Below are 14,336 nucleotides of genomic sequence, written 5' to 3'. Positions count from 1 at the left end.
ACTTGTTTTTCTGCTGCGAATGTCTCGAGTTGATGTCGTCATCAGTCCGCGCACGTTAGCAGTTAGCCAGAGCGAGCAGTGTATCCCATGACAATGTACTAAATAAATATCCCTAAAATACTCTGTTCCGCCCCAATACATTGCAACGACGTCCACCATATACCACACACTACTATAACCGTGGCATCAGAATTTACGCCACATACATACTCGGCACGTAAATATATAAAATAGCGCCGTGCAAGCTAAGTATCCTAGCCAGCCTCGTTTCCAAGCGATGTATTCCATGACAATGTACTAAATATGACCATAAAATACTCTTTTCCGCCCCAATACATTGCAACGACGTCCACCGTATACCACACACTACTATAACCGTGGCATCAGAATTCACGCCACATACATACTCGGCACGTAAATATATAAAATAGCGCTGTGCAAGCTAAGTATCCTAGCCAGCCTCGTTTCCAAGCGATGTATTCCATGACAATGTACTAAATATGACTATAAAATACTCGGTTCCGCCCCAATACATTGCAACGACGTCCACCGTATACCACACACTACTATAACCGTGCAGGCCACGTGAGCGGATCAGCGCGGCCGAGAAATCCGCTCTTCGCTTTTTTTATTTTTATTTTTTTTATTATTTTTTAAACAAACATATAAACAAACATGACAACACACGATAAGATATACAAGCATTAATTACAGTGCATATCCAATGAAATTACCTCTCTTCGCTCTTTAAAGCTTGGTCCGCTCCGCTAATCGCTCATGTTGACCCCGCCCCCAAGTCGCTCTCCGCTCGCTCCCCGCTCACCTTGAATCGAGCGCTCCCCGCTCCAGATCGCTCGGCAGACTTTTTTTTTTTTTTTTTTTTTTTGGGAGCATGGTGTAAATTAGCTCAAACTACAACAGTCTACACCCCCTGGGCCCCTTAACAATTGTTTGTATTGAGCCGCATTGTAATTGTACCCATTCTGCAATGTTAAATAACGTTGTTTATCCATTCACTAGCTCTATTAAGCGATGATAGGCTAGCCGAGCCACAATGCTATGGTCGCTGCCATTAACGTTAGCATGTAAGCTAACGACAACAACAATGGCGTCGATACTTTTTCTAACAGGAGTGAGTGACAAAGCCTGAACAGGATATCACAGGTTCACCCTTCTCATTGGTTGAAAATGGCCTTCATGTTTGTACATCGCCATCTGTTGCTTTGGCATTGTACTGCATGTATATATTACATCAACAGTGTTAAACCACTGTGAGCGGCCTGGAGTGGATTGGAGCGGAGGAGAACTCTCGCTCCGGACGTCGCGCCGACTCATTTTAAAACACTCAATCCGCCCGATCCGGGCCCCGCCGATCACATGGCCTGTAACCGTGGCATCAGAATTCACGCCACACACATACTCGGCACGTAAATATATAAAATAGCGCCATGCAAGCTAATTATCCTAGCAGCATTGAGTCCTAAACCAAAACAGTAGCACATCTGGAGCTGTGGTGCGTAAGCACGTCATCACGTAACGTTGGTTGTTGTTAGTGAGTGTGCTGAGCCGAGGCTGAATGGAGCCAAACTTGGAAAATCGATATATCGAAACTTTGCGACCACGTTTCATGTTTATTTCGAGGAAATAATTTATCGCGATATTTATCGTTATCGTTTTATCGCCCAGCCCTAGTCCTCCACTAACAAAACCCTTAACAATTTCAGTGCCGGCCAGTTAACATTGAAAACCCTGTTGAGTGCCAGCATCCACTTCAATGTTAGAATAAAAAACGCCTAATCTATGTTTTAAATTATGGCTATGTGTGTAATCTGCCCGTCGCTTATCAATGACTTGTTTGCAGTCAACTTTTTTTTTTTTTTTTTTATTAAATCGGTTCATATCCTTTTTATAGCATTTCGAAAAGCTATCGTTCTCTCGAAAATGTTCGGAAAATTGAAAGATTCCCCCATAAACGGCATTTATTGGAATATTCTCAAATACACTAGACACGTTGTCATTTGTCGGCCTATTTATGAATCGTTTTCAAATAAACGCTAGATTATCGATAGTATGTGTACTTATGCACGCTATAGACGCGGGCTGAAAAATCTATTCTCTCGTTTCCTCAAGATCACGCACACACACATACATACATACATAGGGACACGCTGTTATCTCAGTGAATACAGCTCCGATTACCCCAAGACTAGTAACATAGACTCCTTACCTTAGATCAGACCCCAGGTGGTGAGAGCAGGCAACTGCACCTCCTCATCCATCACCCTCAACATAGGGGCCCCCCAGGGCTGTGTTCTGAGTCCCCTCCTCTACTCCCTGTACACACACGACTGTGTGGCTCAGCGGAGTAGCAATACAATCGTCAAATTTGCTGACGACACAGTGGTGGTGGGCCTGATCTCTGCCAACGACGAGAGGGCCTACCTGGAAGAGGTCAAGGTCCTGGCGGGATGGTGCCAGGAAAACAGCCTCTCCCTGAACGTCAGCAAAACAAAAGGAGATGATTGTGGACTTCAGGAGGTCGGGGGTCAAGGACTACAGCCCCCTCAGCATCGACGGGGCACCGGTTGAGAGAGTCAACAGCTTTAAGTACCTCGGAGCCTACATATCCGAGGACTTGACATGGACCACACACATTAACAGTGTTGTGAAGAAGGCACGACAACGCCTCTACTTCCTCAGGCGCCTAAGGAAGTTCCAAGTCAGCCAGAAGATCCTTAAGAACTTCTACTCATGTACAATAGAGAGCATCTTGACCGGCAACATCACCTCCTGGTTTGGGAATAGCACTGCACAAGACCAAAGCAGACTACAAAGAGTGACACGTTCAGCCGAACGCACAATTGGAGGGGGGCTCCCCACCCTCCAGAACATTTACTACAAGCGTTGCAAGGGCAAGGCTAAGAGAATCATTAAAGACTCCAGTCACCCGAACAACTGCCTCTTTGAACTGCTGCGGTCAGGCAAGCGATACAGGAGTCTCAAGGCGAGCACAGAAAGACTCAGAAGAAGCTTCTATCCCCAGGCCATCAGGCTGCTAAACGAACAATGAATGAACACTACACAACAACAACCACCAAACGCACATAGCACACACATCCACACGCACACACTCACTTTAAACAAACACACTGTAGCACCCACTCCACACACTTATAGCACACACCCACTTTAAACAAACACACTGTAGCACCCACTCCCCACACTTTATATTTATGGATGAAGGATTGCACTACAACTCGTACACCTTACTGTAAATTGTACCTAAAATTGTACCTCATCCCATTTCTGCTTTGCACTAGATCAGGGGTGGGCAACTTTGTATATGGTGAGGGCCACAAAATGTCCACAATCAATCTGGGGGGCCGCATTGTTTATCGGCAGTCCCGCCAGTAGTACCCCATCACTCAAATAGCCCATAATAGTCACAGATGTGATAAATAAGGTATATAAACAATTATAATTTGTTGTAACTTTGTTTTTATTCCATTTCAAATGCATTTAGTAATGCAATTTCAACTTTATGAATTTATAAACAGCTGAATTTAAAAGTATTGCTGTAACCCCAAATATATACAAAAATGATCAATTATCTTTGTATATCTTCTAATAAAATAAATGTATGAACTTAAAGCCCACTGCTCAACAAACACAAAGCAGCATTCCTGCTGCATTTCACTACAACAGTAAATCAAAAGTGCAATAATAAATGATTTTGTTAAATGTATAAACTTTTATCCTGCTACTAAACAAAACATTATAACACTGAAATGCATGTTATGGATATGAAGCACTCAGGAATGTTTTGTTTAGTAGCAGGATACAAGTTTATACATTTAACAAAATTATTTATTATTGCACTTTTGATTTACTGTTGTAGTGAAATGCAGCAGGAATGCTGCTTTGTGTTTGTGTTATTAGTGTTATCTGAACACTACAAAAGTAAACAAGTAAAGTGCAAGTAAAGTAAAGTGCAATACTACATGCCTCCCATTGACCCTTAATCAAACTGGCATGACATTCACCCTCGCCCCACAGTGGGTCAATAATGGTTATAATAATAATAATAATAATAATGGTCCCCTCTCTACACCTCTCCATCATCCCCCCCCCCTCTCTACACCTCTCCATCATCTCTCCCCCCCCTCTCTACACCTCTTCATCATCTCCTTCCCCCCCTCTACACCTCTTCATCATCTCCTCCCCCCCCTGTCTTTAATGAGACACTTGTGGTCTCTCCATTTGGCGCACAATAGCAGGAATGTCAACTTCAATGTTTGTGCATGCAATCTGTATCAGATGAAATAATGTTTCATCCGACAGCCTGTTTCTCTCCTTTGACTTGATGTGCTTCATGTTTGAGAAATTGCTCTCACGTATGTATGTGCTCCCAAACATACTGGCCATAGAGAGGGCAAAGTCCCTGAGGAGTGGGAAGCGGGGCTCAGGTAGCAGTTTCCAAAACGAAATTCCCCTCTCATTTCTCTTTGCTTGAAAAAAAGGATCTGACTGTAGCTCGCACAGTTCAAGCTGCAACGGTGGGGGCTGCTCTGACACCGTAGCGGTGAGGGGGCCGGCAAACAGCGCTATCCGTGACTGCATGCCGTTGAAATCTTCAAACTGATCATTGAATTGCATTTGCAGTGTTTCAATGTCGCTCCTGTACTTTCCGACGGCTCAGCCATCGGATTTCTGTGTGTAGCTGCAAGTCGCCATAATCAGTGTCCATCTCTTCCAAAAAGGAGACAAACTTTCTATGGTTTAGTGACCTGTTGCCTCCACGAATTAGATTGGTAACCTTGGTAACCAAATCCATAACATGGCTGTATGATTTAAAACGATTTAACGACTCTCGCATATAATTTGACTACACTCGACTCGCATTGGTCATTATAGTGACGCACAATAGATGGAAATTATGTTAGCGAACTTACCTGATGTATAATGCAGTGCAGCATTGGACACTCAACGCCACTCTGCCTTAGAAGCCCGGCGAATCCATCGGTAACAACAGCCGACAGTTTATCAAAACCCCCATATTGCTGCACGGCACTTTCAACAGCGTTGAATATGTGCACACTAGGGCTGACCCCTATTAGTCAAATAGTCGACTAATCGATCGAAAGGAGTCATAGTTGACTGCCAACTCTTCTTAGTCGAATACAATAAAAAAAAAAAAAAAAAAAAAAAAAAAAAAAAAAAAAAAAAATTATAATTTTTTTTTTTTTATATTGGCCTGGGGCCGCATGGAACGTCGGTGAGGGCCGCATGCGGCCCGCGGGCCGCCAGTTGCCCCTCCCTGCACTAGATAGTACTGTACATTAGTACACTGCATAGTATTGTGTATTGTATATTATATGGTAACTCAGAACATTGTACATATGTCTATACCGAACACTGTGACCTCATTTTCTTCTTCTAAATTCATGCTATATTATGTTATTATGTTATTTGATACTATCTTGTCTAGCACAGTCTCTGGAGCGTAACAGTAAGAAGCATTTTGTATGAAAGTATTCTGTACTTCTGTATGACAACTATTAAAGAACTTGAACTTGAACTTGAGATGTTCTTCAAAAAGATTATTCCAATTCCTGATCGCCATTCCAAATATCGATCACGCTTATTGATTGATTATTGGCTGCTGTAAATATCTATTCCAGGCTGCTTTCCGTCTCGTGATCAGATCCCTCTTGATCAGATGGCTCGCCAGCACAATGGAGCCAGTTGGCTCCACCTCTACAGATCTACAGATCCCAGGTCAGTCTAATCGACTGACCTGCAGTTACACAGGGATAGACGATAGGGGGCGCTTTTTTCCCATCTGAGCTCCTGGAGGGGCTGCTGTACCAACGGGAGACTCGGTTGATGAAATTCAGATCGCTAATAAAAAAAATAAAACGACATTTGTCGTCGTCGGCACTCAATGGGGGGGCTGATAAAACGACAATTGTCGTGGCTGGCACTCAAAGTGTTAAGTTGACTGAACAAGTCATAGGGTGTGTTGACTAATAGACCTGTTCACGCCAGACTCTGTGTGCGCACGCATCAAGGGGGCAAAAGGAAGGTAATCCTGGTCAGACTACAATATATTTGCATTTGTTAGCCATGCTAGCGATCTAAACAATCAATCCATGCCAAAGCTAGATGTGTAAAAGGTGAAAGACACTCACAGCCATGCTGATCTGGCAAAATTACATACAGCAGTTTTTATTTGAAACTACCTTTAGTCAGGGGAGTGTCATGGTTTCTTCATAGAACCCCGTCATACTTTTTTAGCGCAGGTAGGGGGCAACTTAGTCACATGACTCAGTTGGTATTGCTGATTGGCTCGAACATGGTATGTTTGTATACAGCGAACAGGTCTATTGATTAATTGATTTTAACACATCTGTAAAGTGTTTTTGCAGAAGGATCTATTTAAATGTAGTGCTTACCGGAGATAATAACTCCTTCAGCATGGAATCACATCTGTTCCATTCACTTTGTTATGTAAGGGGTTTATGTATGTCTGCATATCTTGTTTGGTTCCGTTTTGTCTCACTCTTCTGTTTCTACTCATCCTTTTCTCAGATGCACCCCTGGTTTCAGTAATCATCACCACCTGTTCGCAATCAGCAATCAAGCATTCCCAAACCTTATATATAGTCCCCTTTTTGTTCAGTTCGCTCTCTTCCTTTTGGGTATGTTGTGTGTATATATAGCTGGTGGCAGAGCTCTGTTTTTTCCCGGTTGTGATTATTTGTACTATGTTATTGTGATCGGAAAATATCATCATGTCCATAGTTCTGTTATAGATGCATATTTCTCTGTACAAAGCTTTAACTAGTCAAAGTCACTGGGCGACAGTCTGACAGTGTTTCTTAAAACAACAGCCAAAGGGCCAGGAGATATGACATATCCAAGGTTCTTTTCGACTTGTGTGAGACATAACAAAGACCCTAAACCCATCTTTTGTTTTCATTTTCTCACTAGGGCATTTTTGTTTACCTTTCTTGTCAGATTAGATTTGATTGTATTAGGAAAACCACAGTATCATACACAACACAACAGTGACCCTGCACTCTGCTGGGCATTGTACCCATCATTGTACCCTCTCTGCCAGCGCTATAAGTCTATGGAGATGTTCACCTTCTTTGCAGGGCTATAACCTTTTAAATTGTATTGCTAAATTGACATTACTATGGCCCATTCAACATCAATTATCTATCGTTCAGGATGTAGGAACGTTTTACTTTTTCATTCACACATTCATACTAAAATACCGTCTAGACTAGAGTATAAATATGTTTTTATCGTTTTCTGCAGTATTTCATAGAACGTGAGATATACCGTACTTTTCGGACTATAAGCCGCGGCTTTCCCCCCCATTTTTCGACCCTGCGGCTTATATAACGGTGCGGCTTATATGTGACTCGACGTGACCAAACCCGAAAATGTTAAAATCAAAATATAGCTTTTTTGACTGCATTGAAATGTTATTTATCTGTTCCCTTATTTGCTAAACTTAATACAACTTGTAAATGAGTTAATTCTTGTTATTTGTCCGACAGTATTGTGTCCCAATGCTAATTACATATGGTAATTAAACATTAAAACACCTGCGGCTTATAGTCCAGTGTGGCTTATATATGTACACATCATTCAATTTAGCTGCTGCGGCTTATAGTCAGGTGCGGCTTATAGTGCGAAAAGTACGGTAGGTATAAATGCATATATTAGATGATCAAATGCAGTTTGATACCGATCAACGTTGTATAAAAAATTTCAACTGTACATGGTCCTAAACATCATGACTGATCTGCGGGTGAACGGAGGGGGGTGTCGTTTATAATTCAATGACCGACATTAAATGATTTATGTAGTATGGGTGATATATTGATCAGAGCAGTTTGTATAGAAAATGGTAAAGAAAAACGCTGAAACTCACTCCAGTCTCCTCGTAGCGTTGGGCGATGAGAGTGGAGCAAACAGATCCCAATTAAGGGATGTTGATCGATGCTATCCATTTCCGGTTTGTATATTACTAATACACGTCCAAATCATGTTGATTATTGAGTTATGGCAAATGTCCATATCGACTGTGTCTGTATTGAACCCCGGGACAATAAGCGAGTGGCCAGACGAAAATAGGGGACGGACCGATCTACAATGGGCACTTCCGGTTTGGCAACTCGCCGATCGGCCACCAGGTGGCGGTATTGAAGCATTGCAGAGTTGTGATGGCTCAGACAGCATCACCGTGAAATATGAATACCATGACGAAAATATGAAATATTGATCTAAAAAACGCCTTACGGAGTTATTGGCAGACAACGCATGGCGGAGAAACCCGCCTTAATACGTGATTGGCGGAGAATAGGTTAAAAGCATTACTTAAAACACTTATTTCCAAAGTGGTCCTTGATGGAAAACAAAAAAACACAGTAAAAACACAATACCAATAAAAACAAACAATAAAACAAGACATAAAATACGTTTCTAAGACTAAGAGAAGATGGATTTTTTTTTAAATGTCAAACCTACACTTCTTCCCAAAGAAGCGCCTTTACCTTTGTTTAAAAAAAACGCTTTAGTCTGGTTTTGCTTGATGTGCAAAGGCAGGCTGTTCCATATGGAGAGACCAGTGTAAAATAATGAATTTCTGACCGTCTTACTCTTTACATCAGGAACACAGCAGACCATAATGCTGGCTCTTGTGTTATGGTGGCGTTTATTTCTTACCACGTCCACATTTGAGGACATGTACTGTGGGTAGGGATGGGTACCTTTCACATTTGAACCGATACCGGTACCCAACAGTACCTTTTTTCTGTACTTTAGTCTCTAAAAATGTTATATCTACCCCAGTTGTAAAAAAAAAAAATCAAAACTTAATATTTAATAAATAAATAATGTATTATTAGGGATGCACCGAATGGGAAATTCTTGGCCAAAACCGAATACCGAAAATAGGAAACAGTTGGCCGGAAACCGAATGCCAAAAGGCTGAATATGATATATATCAGGGGTGGGCAACTTTGTATATGGTGAGGGCCACAAAATGTCCACAATCAATCTGGGGGGCCGCATTGTTTATCGGCAGTCCCACCAGTAGTACCCCATCACTCAAATAGCCCATAATAGTCACATATGTGATAAATAAGGTATATAAACAATTATAATTTGTTGTAACTTCGTTTTTATTCCATTTCAAATGCATTTAGTAATGCAATTTCAACTTTATGAATTTATAAACAGCTGAATTTAAAAGTATTGCTGTAACCCCAAATATATACAAAAATGATCAATTATCTTCTAATAAAATAAATGTATGAACTTAAAGCCCACTGCTCAACAAACACAAAGCAGCATTCCTGCTGAATTTCACTACAACAGTAAATCAAAAGTGCAATAATAAATGATTTTGTTAAATGTATAAACTTTTATACTGCTACTAAACAAAACATTATAACACTGAAATGCATGTTATGGATATGAAGCACTCAGGAATGTTTTGTTTAGTAGCAGGATACAAGTTTATACATTTAACAAAATCATTTATTATTGCACTTTTGATTTACTGTTGTAGTGAAATGCAGCAGGAATGCTGCTTTGTGTTTGTGTTATTAGTGTTATCTGAACACTACAAAAGTAAACAAGTAAAGTGCAAGTAAAGTAAAGTGCAATACTACATGCCTCCCATTGACCCTTAATCAAACTGGCATGACATTCACCCTCGCCACACAGTGGGTCAATAATGGTTATAATAATAATAATGGTCCCCTCTCTACACCTCTCCATCATCCCCCCCCCCTCTCTACACCTCTTCATCATCTCTCCCCCCCCTCTCTACACCTCTTCATAATCTCCTTCCCCCCCTCTACACCTCTTCATCATCTCCTCCCCCCTGAGGAGTGGGAAGCGGGGCTCAGGTAGCAGTTTCCAAAACGAAATTCCCCTCTCATTTCTCTTTGCTTGAAAAAAAGGATCCGACTGTAGCTCGCACAGTTCAAGCTGCAACGGTGGGGGCTGCTCTGACACCGTAGCGGTGAGGGGGCCGGCAAACAGCGCTATCCGTGACTGCATGCCGTTGAAATCTTCAAACCGATCATTGAATTGCATTTGCAGTGTTTCAATGTCGCTCCTGTACTTTCCGACGGCTCAGCCATCGGATTTCTGTGTGTAGCTGCAAGTCGCCATAATCAGTGTCCATCTCTTCCAAAAAGGAGACAAACTTTCTATGGTTTAGTGACCTGTTGCCTCCACAAATTAGATTGGTAACCTTGGTAACCAAATCCATAACATGGCTGTATTCAAGCTTCTTGGCACAGAGAGCCTCCTATATCAGATAAAAAAAAAGAAAAACGATTTAACGACTCTCGCATATAATTTGACTACACTCGACTCGCATTGGTCATTATAGTGACGCACAATAGATGGAAATTATGTTAGCGAACTTACCTGATGTATAATGCAGTGCAGCATTGGACACTCAACGCCACTCTGCCTTAGAAGCCCGGCGAATCCATCGGTAACAACAGCCGACAGTTTATCAAAACCCCCATATTGCTGCACGGCACTTTCAACAGCATTGAATATGTGCACACTAGGGCTGACCCCTATTAGTCAAATAGTCGACTAATCGATCGAAAGGAGTCATAGTTGACTGCCAACTCTTCTTAGTCGAATACAATACAAAAAAATAAAAAAATAAAAAAAATAAAATATAATTTTTTTTTTATTTATTTATTTTTTTTTAATATTGGTCTGGGGCCGCATGGAACGTCGGTGAGGGCCGCATGCGGCCCGCGGGCCGCCAGTTGCCCCTCCCTGATATATATATAGTTTTTTATTTTATTTTTGCTACCTAATTATGGCAAAAGACATGAGTATGGCAAAACTTAACTTAAATAATATTAATAATCACTTATGGGTCCATAAAACATTTATTGAGCACTTTTGAATGCATACATTAATTCCAGACTGACTGCTGAAAGATTGTACAATTTAAACATTTTCTCTTTGCATACAACAAAATGTGCATTCAAGTCAAGTGGATTTTATTTTCTCTGTAGGATAACTACAACAAAGTGCATTCAGAACAAAGCCAAGGTGCTTTAAAACTGCATAAATATCTGCATAAAGACACACACACGAGAGGGAGGAAGAGCAGACTGATGTTACTGTCGTGGCTACCGAGTCATAATTCACGGTGTTCTAGCCTACATGGAAGGACTGTTGTATTTACTACATCTCCCATGACTCTTAGCGGGGGATGACGTAGCTTACGAGTGAAAGAGGAATGGAAGCGTATAGCTTAACTTAGTTAGCAGCTAACGTTAGTTAAAAAGGTTTTTAACCTGAACTGTAATGCTTATGTAAAAGTTTAAAAAGAAAGTTATAAAAAATAAAAATAAAAATGTTTTTAACCGCGACGGGCATATACTGTAGTAATGGCGAGGATATAAAGCATGTTAACACTTTGCGTGCCGCACACGAGATATCTCGGGTTTATTTATAGGTGGTTGGAAAGCCACTCACGAGATTTCCCGTTTCTTTTTTTTTTTTTTTTTTTTAGCGATCTGAAATCATATTGCATCACCCGAGCCTACCCGAGTATACCAGAGCGGCGCCGGCGATCATTGTGGAAAAAAGCGCCCCCTGTCGTCTCCCAGATGACATAAGGGATTTTGGAATGGACTCAATGAAAATGGATGGGGAAAGAAATCCGGTACTCCACATTTTCCAGTCCACTGATCCAGCCGGGGTTACCAGAGTTCATTCTGGATCCTCTGAGCCTCGCTGATCATGGAGTTCTACTGTATCGTGTTGGATCTATACACTTATTGATTTTTTCGAATGGTGATCAGGAATTGGAATATACTAGTTGGATACCATCTGATGTCAGGTAAGGACTCTATGTTATCAGTGTTAGGATAATCAGACAAATTTTGATGAAGTTATAGGCCGTTGTGTGAAATGGACTCTTTCGGTTTCACTGTAAAAGTCCGAGAGGAAATCAACGCGGCGATTATCCGTGCGCGGCCCGAATGTGCTTGCGTGCACGTATAATATTGATCATCTAGCGTTTATTTGAAAACGATTCATAAAAAGGCAGACAAATATCAACGTTGTGGAATATTCCAGTAAAAGACGATTTTCATAGAATGGTCCAGAATGGGCTGTTTTTTATCTGAAAACGGGTGCTTTTCTAAATGCTCTGAAACGGAAATGACGCGATAAAAAAACAATCTGCCTTGACAGCACTGACTGGAAAATAGTCTTTGATAATGCGATGGGCAGATTAGACACATAATTTAAAACATAGATTAGGCGATATTAACGTTAACATTGGCGCCGATGGTGGCATTCAGGGGGTAAAAAGGAAAACCCGGCGTGGCACTCAAAGTGTTAAAGACACATTTATTGGACGCGTTGCTCACAGAGTTTACATAGAACAGCGCGACTCCCAGGAGGAGTTATCACAGGCTGTAGAATGCAGGACTGAAGAGCTGCTTCTTAAACTAAAGTATGGGTACTGCTCAGCCCCTCCCTGCAGCTGGAGCGTTATGCGACTGTAGCCGCATTTGGAAAACATCACCACAACAACACGTTAGGTTACGAACGTAACCACAAAGAACCCAAAGAGAGACAATAGGCACCGTTGGATCTCACATGAATCGATACTCTGTAGTACCAACGTGTTTCGGTAGGTACCTTTAAGAGTACAGAATTCGGTACCCATCCCTAACGGTGGGGCTCTACCATCAACTATATCATACATGTGGTTTAGTTTTAATTGTTTGACTCTATCCTCGACTGGTAATAACCCTACTCTTTTCCTTTCTGTGGGACCGATATGAGTCCTGGGAGGAGCATTTAGCATGTATCTAATGACGTTGTTCTGTGCAACCTGTAATTTGTTCTTAAGCTTTTGTGAAAGGCCACTTATGATTATGTTTCCTTCACACTGTACCTTGATTTTCTCACATTTCTTGAGCCTCTTATTTGTGCCAAATAGGATGGATTCTGTCTTTCCTAGATGTAGTGACAGTTTGTTGTTGATCAACCAGTCTCTAACTAGAGATAGTTCTCTGAGAGTTTCCTCAATAATCTTTGTGTATTTTCCTGATACTAGTAATGTGGAGTCGGCTGCATACATCATTGCTCTACATGACACTGCTGCTGGCATGTCATTGATTAAATTATTATTAATTATTAATTATTAAAAACAAGAAAGGCCCTAAAATAGAGCCTTGTGGTACCCCACATGTGACCTCGCTAACTGTGGACAGAGCCTCTCCCACTTTACACACCTGTTCTGTTTGTGAGGTAGGATCCAATCCAATTTACTGCAACATCTTTAATACATTTTAGTTTCACGAGTAAAATTTGATGGTCAACTGTATCAAACGCCTTCTGAAGATCTAGCATGACCATACCGGTGTAGTTCCCTTCCTCTATCTCCATTTTTATGTGATCCAAAAGATCAATCAGACATGAGTCTGTGGAGTGAGCGGTTCTGAATCGTGACTGATACTTAAACAGTATTTTGTGTTTGAGTAGGTATTCCTCTAACCGATTATGTACCTGTGGCAGGATGTGATGGACTACAACAAACTGACTGTGTGTTTCTCTCTAACCTGTGGCGTCGTGGAGAGAGATGTCCTGTAGCGTGGCGGACGTGGACATGGCAGCCGAGGAGGACGTGAGCTCGTCTGTGGTCTCCTCCTCTTCCTCGTCCTCGATGTCCTCCTCTCTCTTCTCTATCTCCTGCATCCTCTTCTCCAGCAGCTTCTTCTGTTTCTTCTTCTGTTTCTTCTTCATGTTCTTTGACATCTTGGCTGCCTGAGGGGGAGAAGAAACAGGATTTTGATGACAGGTGAATTGTAACAGCAATGCAATCTAACCAAACTGCAATTCTTAGGAATTATTATTTTTGGGGGATATAATATATATATATATATATATATATTGATGGGAGTATGGTGGTAACTTACTGGTTTGGGTTCTGGGGCCGTGCTCACTGCAAGGAGAGACAAACTCAACATCACGTCCCACTTGAACTGAATTTATACAACAGCTTTTATCCAAAGTGATTTTATCCAAACTTATGCCTCACATTCACCCCATTCACTCAGACACTCACACACCGACGGCAGAGAGGCGACCGTGCGAGGTGCCGACCTGCTCATCGAGAGCAGTTAGGGGGTTAAGTGTCTCAGGCCATGTTTAGACGGAAACGCTAGCAGGTGAATCAGAATTTTTTTTTTCCGGATGTGCCTTTTTTTTTATACGGCAACAGCGTTTTTGAGAATCCGCAAAAAAGTGAGACC

The 14,336-nt window shown here is 41.5% G+C and overlaps 1 protein-coding gene across 1 annotated transcript in view; it reads right to left on the bottom strand.

Moving 5' to 3' along the window:
* Nucleotides 1-14,336, bottom strand: part of srpk1b (SRSF protein kinase 1b) — a 91,899-nt gene that overhangs the window by 10,756 nt on the left and 66,807 nt on the right. Inside the window, exons 9-10 of the mRNA XM_084317229.1 lie at nucleotides 14,001-14,026; nucleotides 13,644-13,848 (exon numbers count right to left, since the gene is read on the bottom strand). Coding sequence (XP_084173355.1) covers nucleotides 13,644-13,848; nucleotides 14,001-14,026 — 231 coding nt within the window. The remainder of the gene's footprint in view (nucleotides 1-13,643; nucleotides 13,849-14,000; nucleotides 14,027-14,336) is intronic.

The sequence above is a fragment of the Notolepis coatsorum genome (genome assembly GCF_963971535.1).
Source record: "Notolepis coatsorum genome assembly, chromosome: 6".
NCBI lineage: Eukaryota > Metazoa > Chordata > Actinopteri > Aulopiformes > Paralepididae > Notolepis > Notolepis coatsorum.
The sequence above is the reverse complement of the archived record's forward strand: the minus strand, read 5'-3'. Positions and strand labels throughout refer to the sequence as shown.